Source organism: Heptranchias perlo, chromosome 23 (assembly GCF_035084215.1).
Source record: "Heptranchias perlo isolate sHepPer1 chromosome 23, sHepPer1.hap1, whole genome shotgun sequence".
In the NCBI taxonomy this organism is placed as follows: domain Eukaryota; kingdom Metazoa; phylum Chordata; class Chondrichthyes; order Hexanchiformes; family Hexanchidae; genus Heptranchias; species Heptranchias perlo.
The window spans coordinates 6,675,398-6,694,363 of NC_090347.1; the positions used below are offsets into that span (position 1 = coordinate 6,675,398).

The following is an 18,966-nucleotide window of genomic DNA, read 5'->3' on the forward strand; positions in this document are numbered from 1 at the left end:
GACTGGCAGTGTGGCTGTTCAAGGGACATTTGTGTAGTGTGCGATGAAAAGGAAGCAGCTGTTAAAAGTTTAAAAATCCTGTGCTTCGTCACACCCATAAGGAACAGCAACTATTTGGTGAAATTTCTTCACGATGAGTTGAATATTATGGATTGAACAATACAAACTCAATGTACAATAGATCTTCGATCTTCTTCACGCAATAGTATCTTTGGGAGCCATTAAAGAAAGAAAACTTGATCATCAAGAGTGGCGTTCAAGAGAAATTTTTATAGGTTTCTCAATGGGGGAACCATAAACAATGCAAGTTATATCAGAAAGTGTGCTGCGTTACTTACTCTCACTATAAATACTTACAACAGAAGGGAAGGAAGGGTGTTGTTAAACAAATATGGCCAAACAGTTAAATCAGTGTTCTGTTAGCAATGGTTACACAACTAAAAACATCAAGTGCACTGGTCAAACAATGTTTCATCAGAGGAGGAAAGGGCAGCAAAATACATGGAATTTTTCTCCACTTCAGTATTTTTCAGTTTTACATTCACTGCAGTGTAAATGGAATAGCATAATTAACATGCGGTAGAACACAGTAATTACTGGAAAGGAAATTTGTAACTTTTAAAATTTGGTTTAATGAACAGATCTAAATAATACAAAACATTGGAAATTTTCAATTGAAAAGTTTGGTGACAATATTTTGATGGTATGGTTTGTTCCATTTACAGTACATATCACAAAATGCAAACACTCCACCTTATTTAAACTCCAGTTTATACTACTTTTAAAAAAAAGAGGAAAATCAACCCGACTATCAAAGCTTATCCTTAGATATTTAACCACATGGACCATGCACCAGACAATCAGAAGCTGCTTTTGGTGCAGCAGAAAAAGAAAATTTTTTTTGCATGGTTATTAAGGATTATTTTAGATCTTAAAATGTCTTTTCAAAAGACACACCAACGTTCTTCCTCTACTGGAGGTTGTGGATCATCTCCTCCTTGGCTATAAGGTGTGTGGTTTTGTTCACAAGTGCCATGAGAGAGTTCAGCTTGTGTGACCAGTCGTTGAGAATGTCATTGGGGTCCTTGGGTCGCTGGAAATTGATAATTCCCGCTAGCCTGTCTACCTTCGCAAAGATGGTCTTGTTTACTACCAGATTGGAAAGAAACTCCTCAGATTCCTGCAAAAAATATAAACGTGGAGTAAAATTAGAAAATAACAAAAATCAGCAAAGTGAAAGCTTACTCTATTGTCCAATAATCCTAAATGTTACGAAGGGAAATATCTGTACATTTACTGATGTCTCAATTGCTTCCTATTGTGGTGATTTCTGATTTAGAACTAGTTGTTACAAGGCTTGGAGTAGACTTTTTGGACAGAATTCCCCCAATGCAATGTCATGAAGTTTTAATTACACTAAGTGCACTTACGTCACTGCAATGGTACATTGACAATGTTCCACAGGAGAAATTTTACAAACTGGCTGCATTAAGACTGTCTATAAACATGAACTCAAAACCGTAAAAGGCTTGAAATGACTAACCGTAACAGTGGCATTTTACAGATTGACGACAATGTGACCCTCCAATTTGTAGCAGCTTATTAAATGGGACGTACTAATATACACTACATGTGGCCTAAGAATTGATTTATTTCATTCTTTTTGCATGCTTCTCTGTAAGTTCATGTGCTCTCCACCAGGACATTTCCACTGATGTGGTGAGAGATTCTTTATGATCAGCAGATCAGACACGTTGACAAAGCACTGGTCTTTTTTCCCCAGAAGCTGCTTCTCCTCTTAGCCCACGGCATGGACCGTTTCATTTTGTAGTTTCTCTCTTGCTCTTCCACCAGGTCTCTCTCCATATCCTGATGTCCATCACCATTTCAACTTCCTATTCTCTCCTTAATGTATTCAGATTGAAAAGACAGACCTATTGTTAAATGCAACAAGCAGCAGAACTGCTTCATTTGACATCAGGTCTGCCCCAAATAACATCTCTATGTCCTCATTCTAATAAATGTAAATGCAGTACCCATACATACATCATGTGATAAGTCAGATGACTTTATAGTGGTTTGCAAGAAAGTAAATAGTGATGGCAGTGTACTTGTTTTCCTCAGTTACATGGTTTGCTGTCATTGCCTTTTTAAAAAAAAATGTTGTTCATTGTGGCTTATTCTGTATAGAGTTTCAAGGCAGTTACGGCATCACTCAAGTTTAATGCACATTACACAGTCCAAAATGTGCCAAGTTTGCAATTCACCTAAATCTATAGTATTTCTGAACATCTGAACATTTTTTTGTTACTTTGTTACACAACGTAACGTGGCATGTTAATTTCCCCCCCCCTTTGTCTTTGAGGGTGGGGAGAATGCTACTCATTTACTTGGGTGCAAGTTGCTGGACCAATTTGGTAAACAGTCATGATGCAAGTTATGATACAACATGACTGAGAGAGAAGTGTTGAAAGGCTACTGTATCGAATCAGCAGGCATTTCAAATTTAATTCACTAAAAATAGCAGTGTGGTCACCATTATTCAGTGCAACGGTACCAATTTGTTATACGAAGGGGAAAAATGCATTTAAGCCAATATGCTTTAATGTTGCGTGATACATTTCTTCTGCGATGCTCTTAGTTCATCTCCTTAAATTTCTCCCATCACTACCACCACAGTAATTCACATTATTGTTATGCAGCTCAAAATAATCTCTCCAGAGACAACCCAAGTTTGGAAGGACAAAACCTATAATTGTACTGCTGGGCAATTTTCATGGTTGAAGTGATTGCAGTGTGAAAATTTCACACACTCACACCATTATGCTTTCTTGAAATCCTAGGGACAACACCTTATAGATTACAGAAAGTTTGGTACTCACATCAACGGAAAGATCAAGAAGCTCTGCCATTCTCTTCATTGTGATCCGTGTGTAATATTTTGCCATTATTCGAATATTCTGAAATATCAACATTAAAAATCAAAAGTTTATAGGAAGTCAATAAAAATTAATGTATTTTAAGTAGGGCAGGAGGTACAGATTACCTTGACTGTAATTACCTGTAGAATGGTTCTAGCTCAGCGCACAGTGCAGTGTGAACAAACAGCGGCTTAAAATTTATTAGACTAGTTGATCTCCCATGATGTTTCTCATTGTGCGTCATGGGCTATAGTGGTATCGGAAACTGTGGAACTTACCACCACCTAGTGGCTGCAGACTGGAACTACAGCACTACGCAGACATGTTGACATAGGGGATTCCCATTATAAATGAGCACTTACAATGTTAAATATTAAAATAAAAAGTGTGACCACAGGAAGTGGAGTTTGCGGAGAAGAAATGTGTGCTCACACAAAACTTTTAGTATGGTAGATTATTCTGTTGCCATCCTATTGGACGAGCAACCACTTGTACATGGTGAAATCTTGAGATGTGGCTCATGCTTAGTCAACTGCGTCTCCTTATTCCAGCAAAAGGCTTACTGGAATGTTTATTACAACCATTTTAACATTCCCCGTCACTTTACACTGGATCATGCTTGGGTACAACTTGAGGAATGCCATGTGCAAGCCTAAATATTGAGCACAGTCAGCAAACTGTTGGACTGTGGGAGTGGGGAGGGAATGAGAGAGAAGAAATCACAGGCAACTCCAATCTCCTCCTTACTGGATCATCATACCCACATACTTGTCAGTAAGTGCCACTGAATAGAAGTCAGGAACAGGAACCATGGCTGTTTTTTCCCCTGCCTCGCACAAAAACTGCAAGACCAACTGGAGCGCCCTTGCTGCTACCTCTGCTGAGATCAGGGAACTCAATACAGACCAGGATTCAAACAAGATGATCCACTATTCTTTGTACCACACCAGGCAATTACTACTAACTGAGCCAGCTGAAACACCACCAAGAAGCAACAATTTAAAATGCACGCAATGGCAGAGCTATGGCTCCCACTGCTATAATATTTAGGAAATATAATGGGATTCAGAAATGAATTTTTAAAAATTACATCACACGTACATGCTCCACTACCCGATTTTTAAGATCTTTCCATCTCTTATTTCCCTCTTCTGTGCTAGAAAATACATCTGTGCAAGCATTTTCAGGTAATTCTTCCCTCAATTCCTTGCCATAATCATCCTCCAGTGAGCTCCAACGCATAAGTTCCATTGTGGTAAAGAGCTTCAGCAGATCCCTGCAGAACAGAAACATAATGTTGCTCTTAGATGGTAAAATACAGCAGAGTTTAACTATACACAATCAAATCCCTGGCAATCTTGTATGGCAAATCATCAAATCCTAACTCATTGCATGCTCCTTACACAGTCAGTATATTCAGTGCATATGAACCTCTGGTTTCAAACTGCATCTTTTCTCAAATGCAACTCACGACATTAAACAGGATTCCACTGGATTCTCTGAATTCCGTATTAACATTTGGCATTCTGCTAATCAGAATGCGTATTCTAACATGAAGGCTGGTGTAACCTAAAAACCACTTACTGCCCAAATAAGAACAGAACAAATTAACCCTTTGCAAATCTAGCAATTACAACCCAAAGGTTGCTTACTCTGAATAAAAATGGATAAAAAGGTGAAAAAAATTAATAACTGGTTAGAATCACGCCATAGAAACAGCAGATTGTAGCACAAGGTGAGGCTTACAAGCAAAACCTCTTGGCTACTTTTGTATAAAACAGGTATGGCTCCACCAAACCCCATTAGTTTGCACACAGCAAGGTCCTATAAACAGCCATGTGATAATGACCAGATAATGTTTTTTTTACAAAGTGATGTTGGTTGAGGGATGAAAATTGTCCAGGGTACTGGGGATAAAGCCCCTGCTTTTCGTCGAAATAATGCCATGGGACCTTTTACATCTGAGGGGGCAGACATGGCCCCGGTTTAACTTCTCATCAGAAGGACGACACCTCCGACAGTGCAGCACTCCCTCAGTACTGCACTGAAGTGTCAGCCTAGATTTTGTGCTGAAGTCTCTGGAGTGGGATTTCAACCCATGAATGTCTGACTCAGCGGTGAGAGAGTGCTACCACTGAGCCACAGCTGACATGGTGCATGCACAATACAGTTACTTATCAGCCTATTTACAGTCTCCAGGGTGTTTACTTTGTCAGCTTTCTCTGATTAGTTGCGCACATTTAATTGTCTGATACAACAACATGGCAGCAAGTTATTCTAGCCATGCCAATTTTATTTTCTGGTTTTAATATATTTACCAGTTCTAAATTATCAAATAGCTCTTTGTTATTAGTCTTTAATGTTAGATATGATGACAGTTATTTTCATGATTTTGGCCATAAGTTAACTATATATTTTTAAAACTTTATTTGCTTTGATTTAAAAATATTAAAACTGGTTAAGTCTTTTTTTTAAAAATACAAACCTCTCTATCTCTCTTCCCCCAATTTTTTGTACATATCCTCCCTCCCAGACCATTGCTACATGGCACTTTTCTCCAGGAGAAGCTAATCTGCTGACCTGTAACCTACGCATATATTTTTAAAAAATGCACAATTTGACCCTAATACGTAGCTAATCCCTAATCCCAATTATATAGCTCACAACAGCAAGCATAAAAGATTGAAATGTATTTTCTGGTATTGTAATAAAAGGGTTTCCCTCCAGTTACGTTCAATATAAATGTACGTGAATTTTTGTTCTCCCAGAAGCATAAAACAAGCAAATAAATTGCTGAGTCAAGTGAAAAAAAACTACACTTATTATCACTTTTTTTTAATAACATAACCTTCATACTGTCCTCCTTTATAATGTCCCCTCAATATTACAAACTACAGCTGATTTTTATAATGTAATCTCTGACCAATATTTTCCCCATCTCCTTTGAAGATGTCAATTTCTTGCTGGTGTATAGTTCCACAAGGGACAATTACCTTCCTGTACCTTGCTCAGGTGGCCACTATTCATGTGCAAGTCTCGACAGCGAACATTAGCAAGTGTTCAGCAGCACATCCAAGCCAGATCCAAACGTGTACTTTTAAGCAAAGGTTGATGCATAGCGATCAGAGGCAGAAACTGTGGTTGATTTTCACATTCCGAACCCAGGGGTGATGAAGCCAATTGCGGTGGGCCAACCACCATCCCAGCTGAGATAAGTTAACTCAGCACACATCGGGGAGTGAAACTGGGACCTTCCCAGTTTGTAAAGCTCAAACTGTTCACTATATAAACTCACTTGCAGCCTTGACTCAGTGGTAGCACTCTCACTTTAGTCAGAAGGTCTTGGGTTCAAGCCAAACTCCATGACTTGAGCACACATGTTGGTCATACACTTCTATGCAGTACTGAGGGGGTGCTGCATTGTTGGAGATGCTGTTTTTCAGGTGAGATATTAAAACTAAGATCTTGCATGCCTGTTCAGGTGGATGTAGATCCCATGGAACTGTTCAAAGAGCAGAGGAGTACTCCCGGTGTCCTAGCCAACATTTATCTTTCAAACACAACCAAAAAACAGAATAACTGGTCATTTATCTAATTGCTGTTTGTGGGACCTTGTTGTGCACAAATTGGCTGTTGCATTTGTTTACATAACAGTGGCTGCTTTTCAAAAGTAATTCATGGGCTGTAAAGTGCTTTGGGACATCTAGAGGGTATGAAAGGTGCAAGTTCTTTCTTTTACTCAGCAACTCACCAATTATGAAAACAATTTTTTAAACCAAAAAAAAACAAAGATGAAAAAGTAGTAAGTGGTTTGGAAAATCTGAAAATGTTGATAGGACAATCAAGAAGTTAGTTTTGTTTTCCTTTTAAACTTTATCTTACCTATACTTTGGAATCTCTTCAAGCTTTTTGTCAAGACTGATTCTGTGGACTAGGTCAGATTGCTCATTGTCATAGGGGGCCAGGATCACATACAGAACAACACTCTTCAGAGCCTGAATGTTAAATATAAGAGATCATTAAAACTTAGGCAACTTAAAAAGATCCACACTAGATATACAAAGATCAGCAGAATATATAACCTGGGAGTAGTAGTACTGTTCTGGTCTCCAGAATAAATATTGCAATTGCTAACTGCAATTGTGAAATACTGAATGCTCAAAATGGTTGAAAGAGAGCCCACATTTATTGCATACACTTCACATACCAAACTGCTCCACACAGCGGAGTAGGTTGCTTCAAAGAACACAGGGAATAAACAACAGCTGCTCTTTTCTACAGAAATGTATTGTTTCCACCACATAAATTCATGAAATGTATTCCCTTCCCACTCTAGACCGCCCCCCCCCGACCTCTTTATTTTTCAGTAGCCTGCAAAATCATGCAACTCCCTGGACAAATCCCCAAGGAACTGCACGGCATTGTTTGAGCAAGACAGAATTCTCTAGAGGTTAATTTATTTCAAGATGTTCAATAAAAGTATTAAAATAAATATGTTGTATTACACTACAAAAGGCAACATTAATAAGATTTGATGAAAGCCAGTTCTTTTGTTGTGCAATATTTTTTCAAATCATCTTTTAAAATAATATTTATCATGACGTTGATGGAAGTGGTTTCATTGCTTTTTTGTTTGCTGATGAGAAGTGTCACGGCAGATTTGGATGGGTAGGACTCTCTAGATAGTTGAAGTGTGATAATCCACATATTGAAAGATTCAAAATATTGGCAAAATCACAGTTCATTTATCATGCTATAACCCAGAACTGATTGCAAGAAAAAAAGCACAATATTGTAAACTTTAATTTGTAATTTTACATAATCAATATCTTTCGTTACACTATTTTTAATCTCAGGAACTATGTTTAAATAACTTCTGTTAGCCACGAGAGTCTAATCCATAAAGCACAGAATCTATTTACATGAAAAGTTGTGAACTCGCAACTCATCAGCAACAGAACCTGTTCCACATGCCAGCTTTTGCAGAACTGTAACATGGTGTGTTATTTGCAAAAAAAGGAGTTAGGGATTTGGTTTAAATGTTCATTGCTTTTGTTGTAAATAGAAAGGCAAAAAATGTTTTATACAGGAGCATTAAAAAGCATAAATATCTAACTATACAAGCAACTATGTAAATATTTCTTTTCAAACTGGATTTTAGATATTATACATTATTTGTTAATGTTCCTGTCTCAGGTTCAGTCCCTTTTAATATATTTAAAGCTGACTTGTCCTCTTGCCTAGTCTTCCCTTTTTAAAAAACATACGTTAAGTTTTCTCTGATATGCCATTTAAAACTTCAGTTAACTATCTTAGGAGTTCCCTTTTCTTTTTCCTCTTCTCCATGTGATACTACTTCTCTATGGAACACAGACTTCTTGCTGCATCAGAACAAAGACAACCCAGGACTTAAAGATACCCTTTCTTCTGGCACCCAGATTGACCTGAATTTTCTATCAGTTTCATTATTCCTTTCTGTGGATTTAATCTTCCTTGCACACTGCTTCAAGGTTTCTTTTTGCTGTTTCTCTTCCTTTCCATCTTCTGCCGGCCCTGATTCTTTTCAATGCCTTAACCGCCTTGAATGGTGAGTTACACTATCCATTTCTAGCTGTGCAAATGGACGATCGAGAGCTGTTTTATAACTGCAAACTTATACTGTAACATGTGAACAATGCCATTCTGCCTCTTAGTTGCCTCTGAACAGAAGGACTATTGAGTTTGTTTGCTTTCAGAATTTGGCTGTGTCAGAATGCTCAGGTACAGAGAGAAAATGGGATTAATTTCTGCTTCAGATGCTGCCAAAGATTTGCATCAATATGCCAGAAGCCTCTAACTGGCTGCATGAATATCTTCTCCTGGTCTGGATGAAACTGGGGAGGAGGAAACATAAGTATTCAATATGAATTACGCAGGTTCTGGCCTCAGAGCAATTGTCATAATATGTAAGAGTATCCATGAGACAATTCTATTGTTCATCAGAATTTCTTAATGGACAGCAACAGGCAAGAACAAGTTTTGGCATTCAAAAAATCTCACAGGTGGTTCAGTGAACAGGTCACCTTTCATCTTGGACAGTTACGAGTCATAAGAAGATCAAGAATCATCCATGGACCAAGAAACAGCGTATGAATCATAGAATGGTTACAGCACAGAAGGAGGCCATTCAGCCCGTCGACTCTGTGCTGGCTCTTTGCAAGACCAATCCAGCTCGTCCCACTCTCCTGCCCTATCCCCGTCATACAAATTATGAGCAAGAAATAATGGAAACCTAGCAGCATTCAATGCTAACAAGTCAATTACAGCACTCCTTCACAACCAGTACCAGCTCTTTACCTGTTGCCATTTTGTGCTGTCGGCCTGGATGCAGGGTGTATCGTAGATGGCACGATAGTGTTTGCAGATGGACAGATAGGATCCCTCATGTTGGTCAACTTGAATCATTAGGTTGTAGTATTTTAACTTCAGCTCCTGTAAAAGATGCCAAACTGCATCAAAATTATTGCAGATCTGTTCAGTTAAAAATGGTCTTAGGAATGATGTATTAATAATCGTATGTAGAGCAATTGCTTTTAGCGTTAGTCAGATGGAGACCAAGGCTAAAATGAAAATGATCAAAGATATATCTATTTTAACGTAAGAAAATCCAGCACAATAAAAAGGTCACTCAGCCCATCAAGCCTGCTCAATCCACAGGCCATGCATGATTATTTGTATCATGAACTCCCCGCTTACACCACCTGTTGATTTAGAGTACATTTCCTTCCCGTATCTCTTCAAAAAAAAACAAAACAGGAGTGCTGTCAAATTTCTCTAACTTTTAATCCCACTTCACGAGTTATCAATTCAGCTCCTTTTCAAAGGGGCCAAATGTCCCTGAATCAACAACCTCCTCTCAGTTTGTTTCACAAATCCTGTCGGAAAAACTCCCCCTGCACCTCCCCAAACCCCGTCACTAACTCTGCTTGAGGTATAGTGAGTTTTGAACTTGTATTCTTTCGTCAAACTTGCTTTCTACCTCTATTAACATTACTCGCACCAACCACTAGGATATAATGAGGGGCAAGTTGCCTTCCAATTTCTCCATCCTCCCGACTGGGCAGCACCAAGCCTCCACCCAGACAGTACAACCAAGACAATGAGAGATAACTTCCATCTTACAATTCCATGGTACAGTCTGACAAAGCACCAAGAAGATACTCCAACACTGCAGTATCAATTTGCAAAAAAACTATTTCAGCTCTTTTTATAGCTGGCAAATGCTCAATTCTGCATGACTTAATCAATGAATCAAAAGAATTTGAAATTACACATCCTTTACCTCAGTATTTTCCCCCTGAAAGAATTTTGTGTTTATTTTTTTGCTGATGATTTGGGTTCGAATATAATCCTTAACAGCCAAGCAAAGTCTCATTTGTTCCAAGATAAACTCAACCTTCTCTTCCTTCTCCATTGACCCATAAGTTTCAACCTGTTGGTATAAGAGAACAAAAAAATTGAAAATCTTTTTTAAAAATGGTGTAATGAAAATTAAGGTACTTGTATTGCTCTACCAACATCCTTTTCAAGTAAATTTCATGTTTCTTAATACATGAAATTTACTTGAAAAGGATTTTTGTAGAGCAATATGTACCTGTTGTGAATAAGTAAAACTTCTAAATTGGAGACCTGATTAGAATGATCCTTAAAGAAAATTAAGTCAAACTTGAACTATAGATTTTAACACAGAGCAGGGGAAATATGTATTGCAACTTTAACAGGCCAATGACGTTATCAGGCAACATTTTCATTGGAATTTGAAGTTTGAATGGTAAAGTTATTTTAAATAAATAGATCAATAATTTCAAATTTCCAACATAACTGGATTTTTTTTAAAAGGTCAAGTGGGTTAGAGAATGACAGGAAAGGGTAATTAAAAAGGTGGAAGAGAAGTCTAAGATAGAGAAAAAGAAAAAATGGTTTTGACATTAGGGATTTGTACAGAACAGACCTTAAATAAATGTACATTAACAAAGATTCAAGGTACAGTATGTTCTTGAAGGCTATTACCATGTTAAATAGGATTTGATATGTACTTCAAACCTTTACATCAGAACTCCAGTATTCCCCAGTTTATCTAATAAGCACTAGCAATGACTTAGAGGAGGAAACTCTGGGGGAAGAATTTCTTCTTCAAAGTACACCAGTGACTTCAATAAGATGAAGTATTACAAACAATATTCCTTACAACTCCTTTGCAAACAATTGGGGAATGGGTGGAATGGGAATGGGAAGAAAGACCGGATGTGACTTCAAACTGGCCCTAGCATCTCAAAATCATACAACTGGTGGGGAATTAGATGAAACAAAAAGTCAATTTTTGTTTTTGTTGAATTCTCTGTTTTATGTTTTGGAAGTGAAGATTGAAGCATTAACCTTTTCTTTTCAGATGATGACTATTCTATTGTTTAATTCCAGCCTTACCTTTTTTTTTCCAAATTTCCAGCTTTTTACTTTTTCTCTCTCCTTAGACTTTCCTTCCCTCTTTTAATCTATTATGGCGTTAGAAATACTTATGAACAGTCCAAGTGAAAGTTCATTAAAAAAAACAAAATTATACAAAGTCTCTTCACTTTGCAAATGTATCCATCATATCAAATCCTACCACAAGATGGCGAATACATCTCTCTACTCATCTAGTGCTTTACTTTGTACATAGTAAGCTTCAATCTCCATGAATTTTCAGATTATCATGCAAAAAAAGTTTTCAAATTACCCAGAAGCCATCATAAAAATTAAAAGGTACATTTTAAAAAAACTTTTCCCTTCTGACTCTTGAATTGAATTCAATTATTTCTTTCACTTTTTATAACTTTTAAAAATTATTTACAATGACTTCCAGAATATTACTTTAAATGAATGAAGTCTGTTTATGGGCGTGTCTTCTCTTCCTGACAGATTTTGTGGGCGTGCCTTCTATTCTCACAGACTGTTCCATGCACATCAACTTACCCTGCTCAGAGGCTGGGTTGATTGCGCACCTTTTTAAAAAAGTCAAAATCACGCAAGTCGACGCCACAGAGCCGGCAGTAAGTACATTCGCTAATTTAATTCGCAGGAGCTGCAGCGATCATTGCCACGCTGCTCTGCGCAAGTTCTGGTCCAATATGTCTTTGGCAATCAACTTCATGGGACAACAAGAGGACACTTTTATTTCCAACAACTCAGTCTGCATTTAATTAATTAATGAAACAGGTATAGCAAAACTGACAACTCGTCTGAAGTTGAATGCTGCAAGTCCAACATCAAAATTGTAATTTCTCTGTGGAGGGGAGAAAGCAGAACAAGAAGAAAAAAAAAACTTCTTATCTCCACTGTCTCATTGTCTTCAAGTTGTAAAATATGGCCCAAACATCTTGAAATTACAAAAAAAAGTCAGGACTGAAAAGGCATTTTCAAGACTTCCATCGTTTGCAATTTTGCAGAAGATCCAATAGGGATTTAAAGGACATGCTTTATTAAATAGGAATTCTCAATAGATCACAATTGTTTTGAGAGAACCCCATTCATCAATAAAGCAAGCATCTTTTATGAGCAGAGATGTTATTATTAACATTCACCTGAAGTTCTTGCAAAATGGCAGCAGCTTCTTTCAGATCCCCAGCGTCCTCCTTTATCATTGCCAAGTGCTTTGTTAAGCGAGCACGCTCTATTTCCACATAAATCTGAAAAACATAAATAATTAATGGCTATTTCATACAAAGTATTTATTTTATTGCACTATCCAGATTTGGATTCACAATCGAATGTCCTTGGACATTTCAAATCTTCTTTAAAAATGTAATGATACAAACCAGGAAGGTTGCAAGTATGATCTACAGTCTGTGGGAACCTAATGTGGACTTGATTAAAAAGTAATATGTACACAATAATCTGGGGAGTAGCAACATTGTTCCAATTGAGTACAAACACACTTGGTAAAAATAACCACATCCATTCCTTCTCTGTTGGTTCAATGAGTGATAAGAGCATTGAGCCACACAAACTAGGAAGGACCCACAATCAGTTCCTGATCAGTGCTCTCCTTTGGGCTAGTAGTCGGGATTCAATAACTAGCCCCTGCGTATTTGGGCCAGGGAGGCAAAAAAACACAAAACACGTGAAGCAACCCAGCATTCCTGCTTCTGGAAGGGTATGTTTGTGCATATTTGGTTTGGGCTAGGATGGGATGTGACAGTCCCTATGGACAAATAGCCATCAAATTTCAGATAGACATACTGGAAGCAATGTCTGTGCAACCATATACCAGCAATGATTTACTACCTTTCAGTAGAGAAGGCCATAACTCCTCCCACAACCTTTTGGAAACCAATAAAAATCTTAAAACAGGAAAATACAAGTTTATTCATGCAAAATTTAAATTTTAAAAAGGAAATTACTTCTACACATTTTGTGTGTCGACATTCAAGACTTTTTCCTCTCCTTTTTTCAAGTGTCAAGTTAGCTTAGTACTCTTGCCTCTGAGTTAGAGATTGTGGGCTCAAAACCCACTCCAGGACTTAAGGACATAATCTATGCTGACACTTCATTATAGTACTGAAGGAGTGTAGCACTGTTGGAGGTGCCATCTTTTGGATGAAACATTCAATTGAAAACATAAAAGACCCATGGTACTATTCAGGGAGTTCTGTGCAAGTGTCCTGGCCAAGATTTTTCCCTTGACCAACACCATCAAAAATAAATGATCCAGTCATTCATTAATTTGCTGTTTGTGCAACTTGTTGACGTAACTGCACTTCAAAAAAAGTGTAAAAGCATTGGCTGTAAAGCACTTTGGGATGTCCTGAAGACATGAAAGGTGCTATATAAGTGCAAGTCTTTATTTGTATTGACATCCTTTTCTATATTCCTCCTCAACCGATAATTAATTGTGACGCGTGCTTTGGTATGGTCCCACAGACCCTTGCAGCCCTCTTATAACAATTTCTACAGATTTATTTCAACACAATCTATAGTGCTGTTAGCCTCCAGATCAATTTCACTGTTTTATAATTGATTTATGAATAGTGATTATACATTTAATAACTTTAACACAAGTCTGGACATCTTTAAACAAGCAGGCTTAGGAAAGGTTTTGTATTGACACCTTGATAATATATTCAATTGCCTAACCTTCCAAACATCAATGCGAACGTCTTTATTGGTTACATGCAAAAATGATATAGCATACATTGAGGAAAAATATGCTCATCAAAGGTTAAGTAGCAAAAGAAAATCACTTCATGTTCAGAGGTAGGTCTTACAGGAAACATGCTTTCAGGAACAGGTTAAAACATACTAACCTTCCCAGCTGTGACAGTGCGCAAAGTGTCAATCAATCTCAATTTGATTGGCAGGTCAGTGATCTGACTGATGTATGTATAGCACTCCTGGACCATTTTTGTAACTGCCTGCATAATAAACAAAGCAAATGATGATGGCTTTACAAACACTGGTTACATTGAAAGCTTGACAGTCTATTGATTCTAGCCCGTCCTACAAGTGCACTTAGCATCACAAGCAGCATGAACAGCATTTTTAAGTTGAACTAAAAGCAAGAGTTTTATTTGAATCCCATCAACTGACATTACTGTTGTGAACAAGCTAAAAACCTTTTTACTACTTTTAATGAGAGATAACATGCTCCAGCATCTAGCCTCATGCAATGTGGTAGCTTTCAGTCATTTAGAAATGTGAGGAAAATTACCTAAGACATGAATTTTCTCTTTTTTCAAGTACATTCACAAGATTAGGAAGAACTCTTATTATTTACATTCATTTTTATTACAGGCAAGATTAAAAAGAAAAAAGAAAAAGCATTTATAAATTCTGTAAACCTAGCTGCTGAAAAAAATAGCAATCACATTAATAAGTTGATGAAATATCATGCTCAGGATTTTTTTTTCACATACTAGAAACATTATAATTTATTAGCTGGAGATTCCTTTCCTATTTAAAAATGAGTAAACAACAGGATGCAGTACGTTCAAGCATGGTACCACAGATGGGAGGAATATGGCACGGTGGTACCTGATTCTTATAACTATGAGAAAACTAACAACACAGGAGATGAAACCGTGGCTAAACAGAGAGCAGGCATCTCCAGCAAAGAGAAGGACAATTTCCCCATGCCACTCTCATGCACCTCCTGGAGACGAGTTAGAGTGGAAATGAAGATGTGGGAGCAGGGTCCCACAACATCTTATTGACCAGAGTACGATACATAGTGGGAGAAGAATGATGATTTAAAAAAAACTGAACAACCCAACGTCATGATCAACAAAACCTTTGGAAACCTCCGCAACAGGAGTACACAGCAATTTCTGAATATATGCAGAATATAAACTGCCCTTTTTGACTCAATTAAAACCAGAATGTTGAGATACTGGTTGTGAACATCCATAGCATCATAGAATGATACTGCTCAGGAGGCCGCCATTTGGCCCATCGTGCCTGTACCAGCTCTTTGAAAGAGCTCTCCAATTAGCCCCACTCCTCTGCTCTTTCCCCATAGCCCTGCAAATTTTCTCCTTCAAGTATTGATCCAATTCCCTTTTGAAAGTTATTATTGAATCTGCTTACACCACCCTTTCAGGCAGTGCATTCCAGATTGTAAAAACTCGCCGTGTAATTTTTTTTTCCCCTCATGTTGCCCCTGCTTCTTTTGCCAATTACCTTAAATCGGTCTGTTCTGGTTACTGACCCTTCTACTTTGGAAACCATTTCTTCTTATTTACTCTCAAAACCATTCATGATTTTGAACACCGCTATCAAATCTTCCCTTAACCTTCTCTGCTCTAAGGAGAACAACCCCAATTTCTCTAGTCCCGCCACAGAACTGAAGTCTTTCATCTCTGGTACCATTCTAGTAAACCTCCTCTGCATCCTGTCTAAGGCCTTGACATCCTTCCTAAAGTGTGGTGCCCAGAATTGGACACAATATTCCAGCTGTGGCCTAACCAGTGTTTTATAAAAGCTCAGCATAACTTCTTTGCTTTTGTACTATATGCCTCTATTTATAAAGCCTAGGATCCCATATGCCTTTTTAACAGCCTTCTCAGCTTGTCCTGCCACCTTCAAAGACTTGTGTACGTACACCCCCAGGTCTCTTGTGTTCCTGCACCCCCTTTAAAATTGTATCATTTAGTTTATATTGCCGCTCCTCATTCTTCCTACCAAAATGAATCACTTCACATTTCTCTGCGTTAAATTTAATCTGCCCATTTCACCAGTCTATGTCCTCCTGAAGTATGTTACTATCCTCCTCACTGTTTACTACATTTCTGAGTTTCGTGTCACCTGCAATATTTTAATACAAATTGGAAAACTGCTTAGTTGGTTACAAGTGTGTGTGTGTGTGTGTGTGTGAGTGAGACAGAGGCTATATGGGGTATGACATGTTTTAACAAGTATCACCACCTCGAAGTCTTCACATGTTGAACTATTTTGCATTTTCTGAACTTAATTAAAACCCAGGATTCTCAAAACAAAGACACAAAACAAGATATTGAAACTTTGGAACAAATCATTGACATTACATAATATAAACTCAAGTGAACAAAGTTCTTGTGCAAATACACTTTTCAGCAACTGCATAACATAGAATGAAACTGACTATAAGTGATGGGCTTGTATCCTTCTGCATCTCTGCTCGATTAATGGAATTAGTGTTGATGGGAGCTTGCACATTTGTAATGGGAAACAATTAAAAAGGTAACTGCAGATATATAATGCCTACACAAAATTTATAGTAGTATATCATTGCAGAACACAACCAAACAGCGATGATGTGGTTAATTATGACAGGTTCACAAAAGCCGCTGAAGAACACAAACCCGCAGAGGAAGTGATGTATTCCATGAGCAAAGAAAATGTTGAAGGAGGTGGGGGGATAGAAAAATTGAAGTAAAATTTATATTGCTTATCATCATGTTGTTTTTGGCTAAGAACAAATGGAGATGATTTGAGGTCGCATGTACTGTTATAGCAACAGGCTGTCTCATGGAAGACATTCAATGCAATTTGTTTCCCAACTGTATCTGGATGTGATAACAAGCAAGGAAAAGGGGACAGCTGGCTAGTCACCTTTGATTGCTCTTTTGAACTGAGTGGGCAATTATAGATCAGCCATTATCTCACTGAATGGTAGAACAGGCTTGAGGGGCTAAATGGCCTACTCCTGTCCTATGTTCCTATAGAGAGGAGAGAAATTGATAGAAGGCAAGGTGAGGATCTGCTTACTCTTTTGGCTGGGGAATGATGTGTGGCATGAAAGAGAATGGGAAAAATATGAAAGGGAATTAAAAATATCAAATAAAACTGAACAAGGCTACATTAACAATACGAAAGTCCACGTTCGCTCTGTAGCCTACATCACTTTTGTTTTCAGTTAAAGGAAGACTCACTGAAGTCCACATTGATAGTAGGAAGAACAAGGAATTCAGTCTCCTCATACAGATGTATTGCAAAGGATCAGTAGAAAAGTCTGTGGAACTTAATTGACTTGGGAGACAAATGCCAAGCCTGCCAATTAAACATTTGTGATAGTTGAAGTTTTTTTCCCCTCAGTGTTCAGTTAGAGTATTCATATGTATTTGTCTGATAAAAGAACATCAACTGGGAGTGTGTTTCTACTTTGAAGTTAAAATAGACAACAGTTTTAGTAGGTTGTTCTGCACAATCTGTGAACCATACCTGCTTTAGCTGACTTCTCCTTTTAGACAAAAGTACAACATTTTCATTCAACGCATCCCAATCTTTTGCATCATAACACATTTTCACTATGGCAACCAGGATTCTTGATGTGGACGTCATATCAGAGGCCTAGAATTTATAATGCAAAAATTCAGACCAATAGGTCATAGCAACAACCTCAGTATAATCATGAACCAACCAAACGCAGTGTAAACTCTCAATGGTTTAAAATTCATTAAAGGAATTGCATCAGATGGGCTAGCAAATGTCAACAGTCATTTCACATGAGGGAAGGAAGGAACTGTAAACCACTGCACTTGTGAACTTCGTGCGAACTTTGTCTTTTATGCAAATATAGCTGGCTTTTACATAATAACATAGTAACAGTTTCAGGCAGGGGAACAATTTTGGTCCATCTCGCCAACCTATCCACAAATATCCTTGGTGTGTTTCCAATAACACTGAATCTAATTTGTTGTCTACTCCTTTAAGGTTAACCTATTAAGGTTTCCTGTTCCACCACCTGCAGCGGTAATCTATTCCTCATACTGACCACCCTTTAAGTAAAATAAATCCTCCTGCATTTTTTTAATATTCTTTTGTTGTCTCTTTTTGTTTATTAAAGCATAATTATTCAGGATAACAGACAAATTTCTCAAAAGGGAAGGAATCTCTGGGGAGGGGAAATATTTTTATTCAAATTATTCCCCACTTTTATATATTTATTAAAAAAAGGTCAACCATTCTAGTCATGTACCCGATAGGAAACATCTTGGAGCAGCTGCACAGGAAAGAGAAGGAGTCATGGCTTCAACCTGTCCTGATAGCTCCACCCGCCACTGGGAAACCATGCTATTGGCTGGGAAATCTGCAATCTCAACTGAGTGCACAGATTTCCTAATTTCTTGGGGCAACTATGGATGGGCAATAAACAGTATTTCCAGAGTTCCCCACACTGAGGACAACATTTAAAAACAATTCAGAATCCACATGTTTCATACAGAACCTCTTTCCCCGATGAGGTCACCTGAGTGACCAAGCAGAGAGGGAAATCTAATTTGAGGGTCTCCTTGGGTTAGAAAATTGAAGTTCAAAAAAATTGTAAAACTTGATTTTCATAAGCATATTTATTTTCTATAAACTAGGGAATAAAGGAAAGAACTTGCATTTACATAGTGTCTTTCACGGCTTCAGGATGTCCCATAGCGTGGTCACTGTTATAATGTAGGGAAGCGCACAGCCAGATCCCACATGAAATATGTGACCAGATAATATGTTTTAGTGATGTTGATTGAGGGATAAATATTGGCCAGGTCACTAGGTGAATTCCCTT

General features: G+C 37.8%; 1 protein-coding gene across 1 annotated transcript in view; it reads right to left on the bottom strand.

Moving 5' to 3' along the window:
- Positions 1-250: 250 nt before the first annotated feature.
- The window catches only part of psmd12 (proteasome 26S subunit, non-ATPase 12), a 35,205-nt gene continuing 16,489 nt past the window's right edge, over positions 251-18,966 (bottom strand). Inside the window, exons 3-11 of the mRNA XM_068003896.1 lie at positions 17,634-17,762; positions 14,243-14,350; positions 12,521-12,625; positions 10,243-10,392; positions 9,258-9,392; positions 6,804-6,916; positions 4,023-4,197; positions 2,883-2,960; positions 251-1,180 (exon numbers count right to left, since the gene is read on the bottom strand). Coding sequence (XP_067859997.1) covers positions 971-1,180; positions 2,883-2,960; positions 4,023-4,197; positions 6,804-6,916; positions 9,258-9,392; positions 10,243-10,392; positions 12,521-12,625; positions 14,243-14,350; positions 17,634-17,762 — 1,203 coding nt within the window. The 3' untranslated portion in view covers positions 251-970. The remainder of the gene's footprint in view (positions 1,181-2,882; positions 2,961-4,022; positions 4,198-6,803; positions 6,917-9,257; positions 9,393-10,242; positions 10,393-12,520; positions 12,626-14,242; positions 14,351-17,633; positions 17,763-18,966) is intronic.